The 17,095-nt window shown below is 35.0% G+C and overlaps 2 protein-coding genes and 1 pseudogene across 2 annotated transcripts; 2 read left to right on the top strand and 1 right to left on the bottom strand.

The window, feature by feature from the left end:
* The first annotated feature begins 8,128 nt into the window (after positions 1-8,128).
* Positions 8,129-10,041, top strand: LOC105140328 (40S ribosomal protein S2-4-like; annotated as a pseudogene).
* A 909-nt stretch (positions 10,042-10,950) lies between these two features.
* Positions 10,951-11,525, top strand: LOC105140329 (photosystem II 5 kDa protein, chloroplastic-like). Its single transcript, XM_011047121.1, has one exon. The coding sequence runs from the start codon at positions 11,045-11,047 to the stop codon at positions 11,363-11,365; it is 321 nt and encodes a 106-aa protein (XP_011045423.1). The 5' UTR covers positions 10,951-11,044; the 3' UTR covers positions 11,366-11,525.
* Positions 11,526-12,066: 541 nt separating this feature from the next.
* On the bottom strand, positions 12,067-16,634 carry LOC105140330 (sulfite reductase [ferredoxin], chloroplastic-like). The gene is made up of 8 exons (XM_011047122.1): positions 16,278-16,634; positions 14,902-15,678; positions 14,518-14,814; positions 14,186-14,383; positions 13,171-13,305; positions 12,930-13,046; positions 12,682-12,840; positions 12,067-12,555 (listed from the first exon to the last, which is right to left on the bottom strand). The coding sequence occupies exons 1-8, from the start codon at positions 16,461-16,463 to the stop codon at positions 12,349-12,351; spliced, it is 2,076 nt and encodes a 691-aa protein (XP_011045424.1). The 5' UTR covers positions 16,464-16,634; the 3' UTR covers positions 12,067-12,348.
* Positions 16,635-17,095: the final 461 nt, after the last annotated feature.

The following is a 17,095-nucleotide window of genomic DNA, read 5'->3' on the forward strand; positions in this document are numbered from 1 at the left end:
GTACAAAATAGAAATGAAAAAAATTAAAATAGTGGTAAAGCTTATAAGCAAAATATGAAAACAAATTCTCAAACCCATTATAAGTTTAACCAAATTGAATACCAAATCCATACCTTTTCAATTCATAGTCTAAAGGACTCGGGGGTTTATAGGAAAGCTTGTCAATCTTTTAATGTTGTTGGTCGGACTTGGAATCTTCCTTAATCATTGTACAACTCGATCATTTATGTCAAAGGATCATCTCAACTCAATAACTTAAATTGTTAGATAAAGTTTCAAGATATGATTTATATAATTTTCCAACACATCCCCTCAAGTGAAAGCTCTTTGAGCTTGAAACTTGTATACACCCACACTATTTTGTACTTAATTTTTATCAAATAAATAGAGATGGTGAGATTCGAACTCGTGACTGCTTAATCATTAAGACTATAATACCATGTCAAGGAACTATCTTAATTCAATAGCTTAAGCTGTTAAGTTAAGTTTGAGGATATGATTTATATAATTCTCTAATAATTTGGAATAAACCATATGTCTCATTTACTTCTTATAAATACCCAGCCTATCCTATCTTTTTTGTTGATTTTTAGGTCACACATTTATATTTTTATATATTTTGATGATAACAATTATTGTAACCTAATTTTGGCTCATTGATTTTTAATTTAATTTTTACGGGGTTTAAAATGTAAAATTAAAAGATCAAAGATTTATTTCTATAAAAAATAAGATTTGTCAGCTTGCAAGGAAACTAGGAGCTACAATGTGCTTTTGTCATTCTATCCTTACCTTCAAGATAATCCTTACCTTTAAAATAATGATCGTTGTTTGCTGTTAAATTTGATTCTAATTCGAACTTTAAAAAAGAAAATGAGTTCAATTGAGACTTTAATTCTTGTAAGCGATGGGGCTCTGACACTATAAATACATACCTTAGTGTATGCACCAAAGAAGGTAGAAGAAACGCAGAAGAAAATCATTACTAAAAACCCTAAAAAAAAGATATTTACAAACAAAAAAAAAGACGTGGTCGAATCCTAAATTAATCGTCGCTGCCCTTCCCTTAGTTTTTTTTCTTTTCTTCTCTAGTCTCAAAATCAGCCATAAAACACCCCCTACCCTCATTATCCTTTAGCTAGCTTCCTTTCTTCTTCCCTAGTTTGCAAGATCAGAGCATAGAGGAAGAAGCTCCATCTTTACTTTTTTCTTTTCAGGCTCGAGACCAAACCACCCTATTAGCAGCTCTCTTTCTCTATAGACAATGCCTAGACATCGCCACCCTTACACTTTGAAGAAGGAAGAGAACGAGACCTTCGAAGAAGGGAAGAGTATTACTTACTGCAGCAACAACAACAAGTTTCCTCATTCGGCACCAGCGATGACCACACCAGTAGATAAGCAGTGCAACTCCTTCTTCTCCAGCACATCATCTTCCTTTATGAAATATTATGAGCCATCAAGCATGCACTCCTACAATAACAACAGATTTTTAAATCATAAACAACAGCTTTGTCTTTAACCTAGGGGTCTTTTAGTTCAAAACCGTGATCATCAACAAGAGTACTCCTAAGTTCCAGCAGTCTTGATTTTCCACTTTTTTTCATCAAAGTAGAGACGACGGGTGCTCCTCAGCCACACCTTCCCTCAGCTATAGTGGTAGAACCAGTAGCAACCTCCTCTTACCAGCAGCGGCAATGCTATTTTCAGCAACTTGACTTTCAGTCACACCATCAGCAACCAACGACAGCAGCTCCTCTAAACAAGCTACCACTGCGACCAGCATATATCCTCTTCTCAGGAAGTTGCCATTGTGAGTAGTAGAAGTAGTGTCCAACACCCTAGCTTTAACCGACAGCAGCGCCCAGCAGAGGTTCTCATTGCCAGCAGAAGGTAAACATAGGCAGGAACGAACAACATGAGGTAAGACAAACAAAACAGGGAACCAGAGAAAGAATGGAGAGGAACTAGCATTGATCAGTTCTTCTCTACTGATCTAAAAATCAGAGAAAGAACGAAGGAAAGGAAGTAGCATTGGTTAGTCGTTCCCTCATCATCCAGCTTCTTCTCCAGCGAACCAGGTAAGCCTTCTCTTCCCTGCCTTTGCAAATATAATTCACCTTTCTCACTCACTGTGTGCAAATCTAATTACCCTGTCACTTTTAGTATCAAAAAAATAAAAAATTAAAAGTTTATATTTTGTTTAATATGGAATTTTATAGATTTATTCACTGCCATTAAAGTCAAAAATACCACTCTTTTTAAGTTGTACAATATTTATCAACAACAAAATTAAAAATATTTATAATTGAATATTCATTGATGCTAAAGTCAAGAATATGCTAGGCGGACCATGTAAACTCTTAGCAATTTTAAATAAAATCAACAATTCAACTTGTTTGAGATAGACGCTTAAGGGGTAATAGTATCTTTCCTTTCGTGTAACAAGTCTCGTACTATTGAATTTCTGTTGACCAATTAATGTTCCTAGTGACTATAATACTAAGTGGCAACTCATTGAAAAAGACATTTTCTCCTAATAGAACAAGATGCCAAATATCTGTTATTTTTTCCAATCAAATGATAATAATTTTAATCGGTTACCGCAATATCTGGGTGTGATAACAATAATATAAGGATTGAACTAATAAGCATATTGAAGACTTATAATAAATTGTTCATTTTAGTGCTTTATATAAATCCTATATCTAATCATCATAACATAAATTAAAATGAATGCATACATATTCATTATGTATACATTTAAAATGATTGATTAAAAACTTGTTAAACAGTTCTTAGAATTCACCTTAGTTAAAACTGATAAAATTAAAATTTTACATGAATAAATCGACTGTTTACCCTGACCAAATAAACTGGTCGACCATTTGTTCATCCATAATGAACACTTGGAAATTATACAAGAATGGGTCCATTAATTGACTTGACTAATTTAATTTAGTTGACCATTTTAGTCATTAATGGAGTTGTAACTACTATAAATGACTAGTTTTTGCCAGAAACATACACACAACTTGCCTAATTGTAAAATTAGTAAGAGAATGCAAACCTATATGAGTTATAACTACTATAAATGACTAGTTTTTGCTAGAAACACACATACACACAGCTTGCCTAATTGTAAAATTAGTAAGAGAATGCAAACCTATATGAGTTGTAACTATTATAAATGACTAGTTTTTACTAGAAACACACACACAGAGCTTGCCTAATTGTACAATTAGTAAGAGAATGTAAATCCATATGATACACAAGTTATTCTAAGTATTAAAACACTATAAATTCATCAATAATTGATTATACTCTAATTGATGCTATGAAACCTTTATATTCTAGCATAAGATTATTTAATCTCATTCTCACCACACTTAAACACCTTCAAATCTTTTAAGTGTTATCTTGTAAGATTTGAGATATTAAAACTTTCAATTGTATTATCCACTATATCAATAGAGTTATTTATGATAACAAAAATCATACTTATAAACCTTTGAGAATTAGGTATAAACTTTTGGTATTAATAAGGTAATTTCACCAAAAACAAATCTTGAAAATGATATATCTTCAAGTGAGAAAAATTTATATGTGGATTCATCAAGTGGTGAAAAATCTTGAAGATGAAATATCTTTAAGTGATGTGAAATTTTGGTGTAGATTCATCAAGTAGTTATGGTACTCTGAACCTGGACTTGTGAAGAAATACAATACTGAATGACAATTTATTACTTGAGATGTGAGTATAGACTTGCCAAACCATGTTAAAAATGAGTTTGTAAATTCTCTTTCTTATCTCTTTACTTTAAACATTTTAATTATATTGTTGGTTATTTTATTTATTTAAATTAACTTGCATTATTTGTTAATAAAAAGGATATACCTAATTCACGCTCCTTATGTGTTATAATTACTTTAATCCTAAAAAATTCTCTAACACTGAAAAATTAAGAGCAGGAAGAAGTAATGGCAATGAGACATAATACTATTATCCAACATTCCATACTTGATCTACTATAAAAAAAAAAAAAAGGGAAAATGAGTGTACATGTTGAGTTACTAGGCTACCATTTACCATTTCTAGATAAGCTGAGAGGAGGAGAGATGAATGATGAGTTGAGAGGAAGGGACATTAGGGTAGAAAAAGGAAAAATCTAAACAAAAAATCATCTTTAATGGATAAAAAATAGGAATGGAATAGATAATAATACTTTTTATATTCAAACTCATAAACTCATATATAAAATCATAATTTCACTTGATTCAATCCAATTTTATCTAATTTTAATTTTTTTATTTTTTAATTAATTTTTCACGATAAGCATGGTTGATTCGTAAAATCATAATTTTGATAGCCTTGCTTTGCACCTAGAAAATAAAAAAAGAGAGAGAGAAGTAGTATAAGAAGAAGGGGCAGAAATAAATGGGGCAAACAGGGGCCCGCCCCCCTACAAGCCATTTTAATTTTTTTTTGTTACTGGGTAATTACATGTGAGGAGATGTGATATTTTTTATTTTAAAATGGTGGGCCTTCTTACAGTAATTAAGTGTAACTTTACTTTTGATTTCCTTTGAATTACTTCTCATAGCCCTAGCATAAATCCTACAAATATAAAATCATTTCTTTGCATAGCCTTAATATAAATCTTTTAGTCGAAAAAAAAAACAAAAATATAAATATAAATCACAAGTAAAATTTTCTGGCAAAAATATTGAAGCAGAGTTATCAATTAATTTATCTTTCATCAAACAAAAAAAGGGAACTTAAATTTAAAATCTATATTTTTTTTTTGTTTTGAGATATTTGTTAATAATTTGATGAGGTTATTTTTTATAATTCTACCATTTTTGCTTCATTTTTTCCTCAAATCTGCTAGTTCTACCAATTGTTTTTTGAATTATTATTAGAGTGATTTTTTCTAATTAATTATATATATTTTATTGATTTGTTTTTATTATGCTTGGATTTTTTCTTATGTTTGGTTTTTAGCAAAACCACTAAAATTATCAATTTTTTCTTACGATATATGTTTTGATTTTAGGTTGAACATGAACAAAATAAGAAGAATTGATTTTTAAAAAAAAATATTGACAACTCATAGCCCAGTGAACCAACTCTAATATGTAATGTTGAAGTTATGGTTGAGTATCCCCAAATGCTTCAATTTACAAAGAACCTATGTTAATCAGTGAGCAACCTCTTACTAAAATCGACATTGCTCATTTAATTAGAGATCCAAGTAATCGTCCTCAAATTTAGAAATACCAGGTTAATCAAAAAGATGAAATTTGAAGGGCATACATTAATATGGGGCCATATTAACCTTTGATGTCTGAATATTCATTAACTGGTAAAAAACATCCTCATCGATTTCAGTCTTAATGGTTCAAAAGTTATCCGTGACATGAATATTCGTAGAAAAATACTGCATTTGTTTTCCTTGCTATTTATTTCCAAGTAAACCATCTGGAAAGCCAGGATCATACACACTTATTGTTAAAGGATTTAATTGTTGGAACAAAGTTAATGATGGGGAATGTTGTGCTTTTTTTACTCATATAGGAAAATGTCCAAATTAATTTAGCTTATAGATTTGCTACCAGGTGCTTGAAAAATTTGAAAAATCAGTCATGTTATATTGAGAAGGTAGTTAAAAGGCAAACTACTCAAGAAATTCTAAATAATCAATTGCATATTAAAGCTTTAATAGATATTATTTATTTGCTTACATTTCAAGCATGTGCTATAAACTGATGTAATTTTCTTGAAATGATGGAACTTTTAGCATTATACAATGAACAAGTAGGTGCTTTTGTTTTGGGTAATGTTTCACAAAATGTTAAATACACCTCACATCAAATTCAAAAAGAAATTTTGCATATCTTTACTAGAAATGTTCATTTTTTAATTTGTCATAAGATTAGTGATGCAGAATTTTGTTTAATTATTGATGAAGCTCGAGATGAATCTAGAAGAGAGTAAATGACCTTTGTTATTAGGTTTGTTGATAGAAATTGATTTATAAGAGAATGATTTTTTAATATAGTTTATATCAAAGATATAACCTTCTCAACTCTTAAAGGAGTGATTTCCTTGGTTTTATCTTATCACAATCTTGATGTTCAAAATATTAGGGGCAAAAGGTATGATGATGCTAGTAATATGCATGGAGAATGGAATGGTTTGTAAGTTTTATTCATTAATGATTGCCCTTATACATATTATGTACATTGCTTAGCTCATTAATTATAATTAGCTCTTATTGTTGTAGCTAGAGAAATATATACATATTATGTACATTGCTTAGCTCATCAATTATAATTAGCTCTTATTATTATAGTTAGAGAAATATCTGATGTTCACACATTCTTTTAGAATTTAATTTTTATTATTAACATTATTAATGCTTCTTGTAAGTGTAATGATAAATTACGGGTTTTTTAAGTAGGTACAATTAAATATTTATTCGATTGAAACAAGTAAAGGAGTTAATCAAGTAGGTGATTTGCAACGACCTAGAGATAACAAATGGAGTTCGCATTTTAAATCAATTTGTAGTTTGATAAAAATGTATGAGGCGACTTGCTTGGTTCTTGAAAACATTGCTTTAGATGGATTTACTTATTCTCGACGTGGTGATACAACTTTTTAATTTATGTTGCTAATGTTATTTGATTTTGCATTCATCTTACATATAATTAAGAATATTATGGGAATTACTGATATGCTTTGCGAAGCCCTGCAATAAAAATCTCAAGACATTTTAAATACTATAGATTTGGTGACTACTATAAAGACTTTAATTCAGAAGTTAAGAGATGATGATTGGAAAACTCTTTTAAAAGAAGTGACATCATTTTGTAAGCATCAAGACATTGAAGTTCCTGATATAAAAACTTGTTTTTCTATTATGGGATGATTTCACCCTAAATAAATTAGTAATAGTTGAACATCACTACCGAGTTGATATATTTACAGCTATCATTGATTAACAATTATAAGAGCTAAATAATAGATTCAATGAGCATGCAATAGAGCTTTTTAAGTTGAGCACAACTTTAGATCCTAAAAATAACTATAAATTATTCAATGTTTAAGATATATGCTTACTTGTTGGCAAATTCTGTCCTGAAAATTTTTCTGACCAATAAAAAATTTATTTGAAACTTCAGTTGCAGCATTATGAGCTTGATGTACCCAATCATTCAAAGTTAAAAAAACATGTCATCGATTGTTGATTTATATCAAGAATTGGTTTAAACAGAAAAATCAATAATTTATCTACTAGTTGGCAGGTTGATTATTATTTTGACTCTTCCTATTTCGACAACAACTATTGAACAAGCTTTTTCAGTGATGAAAATTGTTAAATAAGACTTCGCAATTAGATGGGGGATGGTTTTCTTGCAAATTATTTGATTTTCTATATAGAAAAAAAAATTGCTGAAAGATTCACAATTAATATGATAATCGATAATTTCTATTATATGAAAGAACGACGAGGACAATTAAAATAAATATATAAAAAATATATTTTTTTAATTTTTTATTTTATTTTAAAATTTATCAAACATAAATAATGTTTCGCTTTACCTAATGATTCTTATATACTTTTCATGTTTATATTTAATAGGTATAAAAAATAGCAATATTAAAGTGAAGGATACATTATAAAGATGAAATTAACTTTAGTGATTTGATTTAATTTGGTATTACTTCAACCTTTTACTTTATATGAAGATCATTATATATTTGTAGTAATTATTTAAATAAAACTAAATTATAATTTTTTTTTACAACTCAAATATAATAAATTAAAATAAATATTATATATTCTTATATTAATTTTAATATTTCCTAGCAAATAAAGCTAGCTCCGCCCGATAACAAGGATCAAAGTGTAACCTGACATGGCCTAGAGGGTAGATAGGTCTGGCATGAGAGATTGTGCTGTATGAGAGATATATTACTAGGGCGAGCGTACCAAGGTTCATCCTAATTACCGAATGTTTCGAAAAGTTTTGGAAAATGGGTAATTACTTGTATTTTATTTTTTGGATACTTTTACCAGCCCTGAGCCCTCCACTCTCTTCTTCTTATTATGGGCCGCCTCAATCTTAAGCCCATCACTTGCACCAAATAATTTGCAGCCAAGCCCAATCGCTTACCCAAACCAAAATAGAAAGAAAGAAAACCCTAAATAAAACTCACATGCACAAATATCTAAAACCCTAGCCGCCGCCGTCATCTCTGTTCTCCTCCTCCAAAAACTATATCGCCTCCACACCCCAACCCACATTTTGCAATCATGGCAGACAGAGGAGCAGGTGGGGAACGGGGAGGCGACCGTGGATCCTTCCGCCGTGGATTCGGCGGCCCACGCGGAGAACGCGGAGGACGAGGTGGTCGCCGCCGTGCTCGCCGTGATGAGGAGGAAAAAATGGGTCCCAGTTACCAAGTTTGGACGTCTCGTTCGCGACGGAAAAATCCGTTCTCTCGAACAAATCTACCTCCACTCACTCCCAATCAAAGAGTATCAAATTATTGACACTCTTGTTGGACCAGGCATGAAGGATGAGGTCATGAAGATCACTCCGGTACAGAAAAAAACACGTTCCGGTCAAAGGACTAGGTTTAAGACCTTTGTGGTTGTTGGTGATGGGAATGGACACGTGGGTTTGGGAGTTAAGTGTTCGAAGGAAGTGGCGACTGCCATTCGTGGTGCGATTATACTAGCCAAATTGTCTGTTATTCCTGTGAGGAGAGGGTATTGGGGTAGCAAAGTTGGGCAGCCACATACTGTGCTTTGTAAGGTTACTGGGAAGTGTGGGTCTGTGAAGTTGAGGATGGTGCCTGCTCCTCGTGGTGCGGGAATTGTCGCGGCTAGAGTTCCTAAGAAGGTGCTTCAATTTGCTGGGATTGAGGATGTTTTTACTTCTTCCAGAGGGTCTACTAAGACTCTTGGCAACTTTGTCAAGGTTTGACTTTTATTTTTTTCAATCAGTTTAATATGTCTGCCATTTTTGTTTATAATTCCTTTGATTAAGTTAATTTGGTTTCGTGGAAATGACTAATCATATTTTGTTGACTCTACTTATTGGTAGATGTTGAGAGTCCCCTGCCTCCCTTCCAATAATTTTTTGCCCTTCATGTTGTGTTCATGTGTCATCTCAATGAATTCTTCTTTATATGTATTTTTCACTTAGGTAATTAAGTTTGTGTTCATAAATTGTATTTTGTTATGTCTCTTCAATGACGTAGTATATTAAGTGATGTTTCCTTGTTGCTATAAGTAGAATGTTTTGCTTGTGTTTGATCGGATGGCTCTAGAACATTGATCCTCAAGTGTGTTTCCGGAGCCAGTCGTTAGTTGGCAGAGTGGGTTAAACAGGCGTTGCCCTTTTTTTTTTTTTGTTTTGTCATTGTTGATGAATATTTTGACATTGTTGAAACCTGGAAGAGTGGCCTGTGAGTGCGTATGCATGATTTTCTTTTACCGAACTGTTTGGTATTCCTATCTTGCCAAAGCCAAAAGTTCTCAGCGATGAAATATTTATTTTTGTGTAATGATGCTAGACAATCCTATTTGTTCTGGTTAATTGCATCCTTTTTTCTTGTATCAATCGATTGAATTAGTTCATGGATGTACTTTGTGATGCAGACCTCTTTTGACTGTCTCTTGAAAACCTATGGTTTCTTGACTCCTGATTTCTGGACGGAGACTCGCTTTATGAAATCTCCTTTCCAAGAGTTCACTGATCTACTAGCAAAGCCAACAAAAACCCTTGTCCTTGAAGATGTGGAGAGAGTGGAGGCCTGATTGGAGCTAGGGATTCTGAAACATGAGGTCATATGTCCAGGAGTAGTATGAATTGCTTAATAGGTTGTTAAGGCTTCAAATATGTGATCTTTTTTGTCATGAATTTTGGATTTTTTTTAAAAAAGAAAATTATTTTTTTGACCAACTTGGATTGGTTTGCTGTTAACATCAGTTTAATGCTATGTTTTTTCCTTGATGCACCCTATCTGTGTTGTGATTTATTTAAATCTTGCTGCCTCTGGTGTTTATGTTGCCTCTCCAATCATAAGCAAAAAATCTCCACATAAAGATTAATGTGGTAAAGTGATTCAAATCAAAGGACCATTGCTTGCATGCTAGAATATTCGATTCTGTGGTTGTGAACAGTTCATGTCTTATAATTTTTAGATTTTTGTTGCAGTAAAGTTTGATGTTGGGAGAACATTGGAGGCTCAAGGCTGGAATTAGGTTTGAAAAGAAACATGAACAGAACAATAGAGCTGCTTCAAGAGTAGTGATTTCTAGGTTTCAAGTGAATTTTTTTTTTAATCTACGAGTGCTGATTGAACACCGACCGATGCATTTGGGCGCGACATATAGCTATCAACGGCTCTAATATTGCTTTTGCTCTTGTTGGAAATAATGAATGAACTGGATCTAGGTGCATCAATCCCTTCGACATGGAATTTTGTAAGAGGGTGAAACAATTCGCTTTTTTCTAGTTTCAGAGCGATGTATTGTGCTACTGTATCATACTGCTATAAAATTATGAGCATGTCATTCGAGGCAATTGGACGTCTCTCCTTTTTTGTCCATTTTTATATAAATTTTGTTCGTAGTCTGCTTTTTCTGTAGTATTATGATTTCTTTTGCAGGCCCTAAATTCGGTTAAAAAATTCAAGCCTCAAGTGATGTCCTGGGGAGCGAATGCTGGCAATTTACCAAAGATTACTTTTCCTGTTTTGAGTTCGAGATTAGCCTATTGATGTCCACTCCTGACCACAGGACCTCGTAACCACAAGTTCTGGCAAAGATAAAGCAACACGTGGCACTAACCCATTCGTGCAAACACTCTTTGGGATAAGGAAATGGATGATGGTCTCCCATCAAGTCCTTTGAGCCATTTGAACTCGTAAACTAATAATAGTTCAATCCATTCTTTACGTGCCTGTGAGAGTGAGAAACAAACACTCAGCGACAGAGAAGAGCAAAGAACTTGCAGAGCAGAGATGGCATCCATGACCATGACAGCCTCGTTCCTAGCTGGTTCAACCATGGCGAAACAGCCTTTGACAACCCCCCCACGCAGAGGGCTCATTGTGGCCAAGGCCTCAAGAACCACAGAGGGAGTCAATGTGGAGATGAAGAACAAAGAAGAGAGTAGCAGTGGGAGGAGGGATTTGATGTTTGCAGCTGCAGCTGCTGCTGCCTTCTCCATTGCCAGAGTCGCCATCGCTGATGAAGAACCTCAGCGAGGGACCCCAGAAGCTAAGAAGAAGTATGCTCCTATTTGTGTCACAATGCCAACTGCTCGTATCTGCCGGAAGTGACAATTTGATGTCTTTTTTTTTTTTAATGCTCTTTGATGTTTGGATTATGAATGTAATGTAAAAGACGTACTCACTTGTATGCTTTTAAAGGAGAAGTCTCCTCCTTTCAAACCTCCTCTTCTCCATCCATGTTTCATTTTATAGAACCCAATTCCTCAGACCCAATCTCCTCCTCTTTCAATTTAAAGTTGCTCAGAAGGACTAAAGGCGTTTACGAACCTGTTATTTTTCAAGGTACAGAGTAGGGTTAACTCCTACTACTCGGGAAACACCTTTTTTATATTTCATTTCAAGAATTAGAGTGGAGCACCCAACCATATACTGATCGAACAACTCGATTTTCCCTTCAATTTAGGTTGTCCAAATTATTACTACCACGGAAAACTTTGATACAAATTATCACAAAACACTTCCATTTTTCTGTAGCTGAAATGGTTGCCTTGAGATATGGCCTCTGGTTAACTTCACCCTCCAGAAACAGTTGATCCAAACTAGAAAGTAATATGACACTGCCGACCTCAATTATCCAGGAATTCAAAACACTATCCGATCCCCCGAGAGAGAGACAAAAGTTGGAACATCAAATACTCGCAATTTCCAATTTTAATCCAAGAAGAGCGTTCTACATCTGCAACTAAAAATAAAGAATCAAGCCGAGAAGGGTTGGGTCTAGCATCAAGGGACCAGTCCTCCCCGTAGAATGAAAAATAAATGAAAAGAGAGTTTATCAGTGGAAAAATAAATGAAAAACACTCAACAAACATTCACTTGATAAAATTCAAGGCCGTGTAAAATACAGGTCTTGTAAAAAAAAAGCCTAAACAAGCAAAACTGGGATACAAAATGACACTGACACTTAGCACCATGCATTACAGCTGCTACCGACCTATAACAGCACAGAAGACTAAGAAAGAGAGACTGTTCCACAATCACCTCAGCCATTTTGCCAGGCAATAAGATGGCGGAAGATATACATAGGTCACTCATTCTCCTTTCTCGTTTTGATGAGTTACAGCATAATTGCGAACAACTTCCATGGCCAACTGATGAGCAGTTTTGTTCTGCAATTTTGCAAGTTCATCCATTTTTTCATATGTATCCTTGTCAGTAAAGAGCCTCAGGTTGTATGTAGGTCGTGTAGCCACCACACCATCCCATTTATCAACCCACTCTTGAAGCATCTCAAATCCCTGACAAAAATAATCGAGTCAATACTAGGTGAAATTTTCAATGGGATTGGATAAATTTCACAAGCCAACTTCTCCTCAAATGGGTCGAGAGATGCTAATTTGCAAGGTAGTAAACTCTATACTCACCACACGGTTTGTGAAGTCACCAAATGATTCTTTGGGTTGTCTTTTCCGTTTCCAATAATAAAACAGAGGTTCCAAAACCTTTTCAAAATCATGAATCTTAACCTTATTCATGAAAGTTCTTGCTAATGAAGTTTGATTGGGCGTTCCCCCAAGCCAAATCTGTTTGAAAACAACGTGAATGGTTCATTATGTTTTCCTTTAATTACTGATAAAAAAAAAAAGCAAATGCGAAAGGAAGACACGTATACCTGGTAGCTATTAGGACCATCACCCACAAATCCAAGTTCAGCCATGTATGGTCTGGCACAGCCATTGGGACAGCCAGTTGCCCTTATTACCACAGATTCATTGTATTTAAGACCAACCTGAAATCACAAAGAACTACCTGTAAATGAGGTCTCGATTTCCATTTGCATGGAATTGACAACTCAGCACTTTCATCTATAAATGCTTGGTACATTTCTCACGAACTTGATTGAATGGACATACCTTCTCAAATACAGCTCTAACACGTTTGAGGATGTCAGGTATTCCCCGTTCAGCTTCAGTGATTGCCAATGGGCACAGTGGAAAGGCTGGACAAGCCATTGCAGTCAAATTGAGGGGGTCCACATACTTGGGTTGCTGTGCAGGAGCAATATTAATCAAAACCACAAATATGAAGAAAATAAAACAAAACTAAACTAAACAAGTAGAATGAAAACCTAGCTAGCCAAATAGACATTGTAATAACCTCAAGAAATTCACTATTTGCCAACTAAACTGCAGCAGAACCATTCAGACAGTAGTAGATGAATGCTTGGAGCAAGAAACAGTCATGTTAAGTGGATCGTTTTGACAGACCATGCAAGAATGTTGTTACAGACTTTAAATGTCAATTACAATTGCAAAAGGTTTGCCTGACAGATCGACTGTTGACATTACATGTGATTATTATGTCCATTACATTGAATAATAATTCTGGAAAGTGTCCACTGATAAATTGATACCAACGAGTGACTATAAAATAGTCTTTAGCAAACTTAACTATAAGTTAAATGAAGGCATCGTGAGATTTAAAAAAAAAAAAGACCTGCGCTCTGCCATTTGATTGGAAAAATAGATAAATAAAGGGGAAAGAAATCCAGATATTGTGATGGCATGGTATTTATAACAGTTCAACTCCATGTTAGGTTTCCAATTGTGTGTTAATTCCATCTAAATCATAATGGAACCATCTGATGAGACCTAACCAATTACAAAATGAAATTTTTTATTTTAATTATGAAAGCACAATATCAAATCCTTGCTTTAGTTCACAAACGGTTTCATAATAGATCCACTTTGACAATTCACTAAGAATTAAGAAGTTCAATTATACAAATTCTAACACCCAGTCTCAAGGAACAAGAAAATGATATATTCGTGGTCATATTTATCAATGAACTTAACTCTGAGAAAAATTTCACAGTTATGGAATACACAGACAGAAAATAATACAGACATCAAAAGAAAAAGGTCTTACCAGCAAACCAGCCTGTGCAAGAGCTGTGGTGATGGGGTGCTTCCATGCTTTGCGAATACCACACAAGATGATGTTCTGGTTTGGAGTGAGACGTACATCCAAATTGTACTTCTCTATTATTTCCCTTAGCGTCGCCTTCATTTTACCCCCAACACGACCACTATCAACATGGAGCCCACAAAACAACCTGCCATCACCCTACCAATAAATTTCAATCTATCAGTATGCAGAAAAGACAATAATAAGAAAATGTGTGATCCAAAGCAGGATAGGGAAAACACTTTACTGTGATGAGACAGAACGCAACATGTCACTTATAAATTAGGGTTAACCTGCTCATGCCATCCCAGGTAACTTTTAAACTCCCACTCCGGCAATTCACGGGAAGGCTCAAATTTCCTCCCATAGTATTGCTCCACAACACCTCTAAACTTCTCAATTCCCCAGGAGCTTATCAAATATTTCATCCTGCTGTATTTACGATCATCTCTCCTCCCATTTTCTCGTTGAGTTACAACAATAGCTTTAACTGCATATAAAATGTCTTCCTTCGGTACATAACCCAATGGTTCTGCCAACCGAGGAAAAGTGGTCTCGAGTCTATGAGTTCTTCCCATACCACCACCAACCTGCATCGAAAATTGTAAGAAACAGAAAGCTGTAGGCAGTAAAGAAGAAAAAAGAGGACTGTTGAGTGTATATTAATTGAGGCTTACATATAAGTTAAACCCCTGAGGTTCGCCATCAGCATCAGTAACCACAACCACACCAATGTCATTTGTGAGAAGATCCACAGAGTTATCTGTTGGCACAGTGACAGCAATTTTAAACTTCCTAGGCAAGAATTGAGTTCCATAGATGGGCTCTGGTGAATCAGGGAAGTTTGTTCCATGAGAATTGTCATCGCGGGCCTTCACTACCTCTGGAGGTTCTGCTGACATGATTTTCTCTCCATCCACCCACATATCATAGTAGAAACCAGACTGGGGAGTTAGAAGTGCAGCAATGTTATCAGCGGTTTGCTGTGCAAATTGGTAATCTTTTCTTGCAAATGGAGCAGCAGGGGCCAAAACATTCCTGTTCAGATCACCACATGCACCAAGAGTTGAACCCATGCTATGTACAATGCTGCTCATCACAGTCTTGAGGTTCTTCTTTAGAACACCATGGAGCTGAAATGTTTGTCTGGTTGTCAATCGGAGAGTTCCAATTCCAAACTGATCAGCAAGATCATCCATGGTCAAGTACAACTTGTTGGGGACTTTCCCACATGGGTTCTTTGTACGAAGCATAAAGGAGTAGGACCTCCCCCCTCGTTCTTCTCTGTTATACTGCTGATAACTCCCATGGAACTTGATTAGTTGTACAGCAGACTCGTTAATGTTTGGGGCATCAGTGAGCAACTCCTCATTAAGAGGGTACCTGATAAAATTGCTGTGTTCTTTAATAATTTCAACCTTACTACGCTTCGTCTCCGTTTCTGGCTTTACTGGCTGCCCACAAAAATCGTGCAAATTACCAAAAAAAAAAGGAACTTCACAAACTTTATCAATAACGATCAACATTCAGCTCATTCTATTCAAGAAACCGCCTTACAATTCTTTAATGTTACTAATAAACAAGTTCACTAAGGAAAACCTAATTATAATTATGTTGAATCAGGAGCATTTCAATTTCGCGGGTTCCAAACACCTTCCTTTTCCTCCCAAATTTACTTAGCACCACACATTTACAAAGAAATTCAACAACATGACATCATTCTGAAGATATTTCGATGTACGGCACCTGAAGTTTAGCTTTTATATATTTTAAATCGTAGAAAGGACACCATCAGATTGAGAAGACTAAAAAAGTGAAAACAAACAAGCCTTTTCTCCTTACTTTTGACGTTATATGTTTCCTCAGCATCAAACAGAGAGAAGCGAGATTCAAATAAGCAGCATTCGATAAGGAAAAAAAAAGACTCAATCCAAACAGATCAAAACTAAACAAATTAATTATCCTTTATTTTTTATATATTTCCTTTTCACTATCAAATTCAGAAAAAAAAATCATAAATAAGAAGAAAAAAAGGCAGTGGGAGAAATCTCACCGTAGAGACAGCTTTAATAAGCGAATTAGGTCTGGAAGTTGAGGACGAAACTGGATAAAAACGGACACGTCTCCTACTCAAACCAACTGGATTCCAACTCCTCAGTCCATCGAAGCTCCCTATCTCAATCTTCACCTCTTTCAACACTGCAGTATTAGCTGCACCAAGCGAAGCAGCCGCCGCCATCCGTCTCCCTCCCTCCCTCCTACAAATAAATAAAACCCAAGATAACGAGACCCAAAAGAATAGCAGAGAAGCAGATAGGTTAATATTATGTGGAGACTGGTGAACGGAGAAGATAGTTCATCTAAGTGAAAGCTTCAAAACTGTGAGTGGCTGTATTTTTTTTTATTTTTCATGCTATCAGGGTGGTGGTCTTTGCTATTATGCGCCGTCACGTGCCTGACATGGGTTTCTTATAACTGGCGACTCTCCTGTATTCACACGCGCTTGCCCACGCTCTCACTTAACATGACGGAATTTGCTGTGTGGATGGACTGGGAGAGAGAAGCTTGGGTTGAGGCGCGTGGGGGAGTAGGAAGGACAGAAATGCGAAGCAAAACCGAAGTTGGATTCCATGGTCGATGAACGTGGACGGGATTCCGTTGGTGATGCTAATAATAATAAAATGAAAAATAATAAGAAAAAGGTGGTCAAATTAGGGACTGACTGCTGTGTAATACTATAATAAAATAAGTCATAGAGAATAATGGTAAACGGAGCCGAGCAAAGCAAATTGAACTTTTGTTTTCGCTAAGAATGGCAAACTCAAATTTTGATCTTCCTTGTATTTACTGGATTGAGGCCGGCCGCTGCCC

The sequence above is a fragment of the Populus euphratica genome, unplaced genomic scaffold, assembly GCF_000495115.2.
Source record: "Populus euphratica unplaced genomic scaffold, PopEup_1.0 scaffold105.1, whole genome shotgun sequence".
NCBI classification, from domain to species: Eukaryota; Viridiplantae; Streptophyta; class Magnoliopsida; order Malpighiales; family Salicaceae; genus Populus; species Populus euphratica.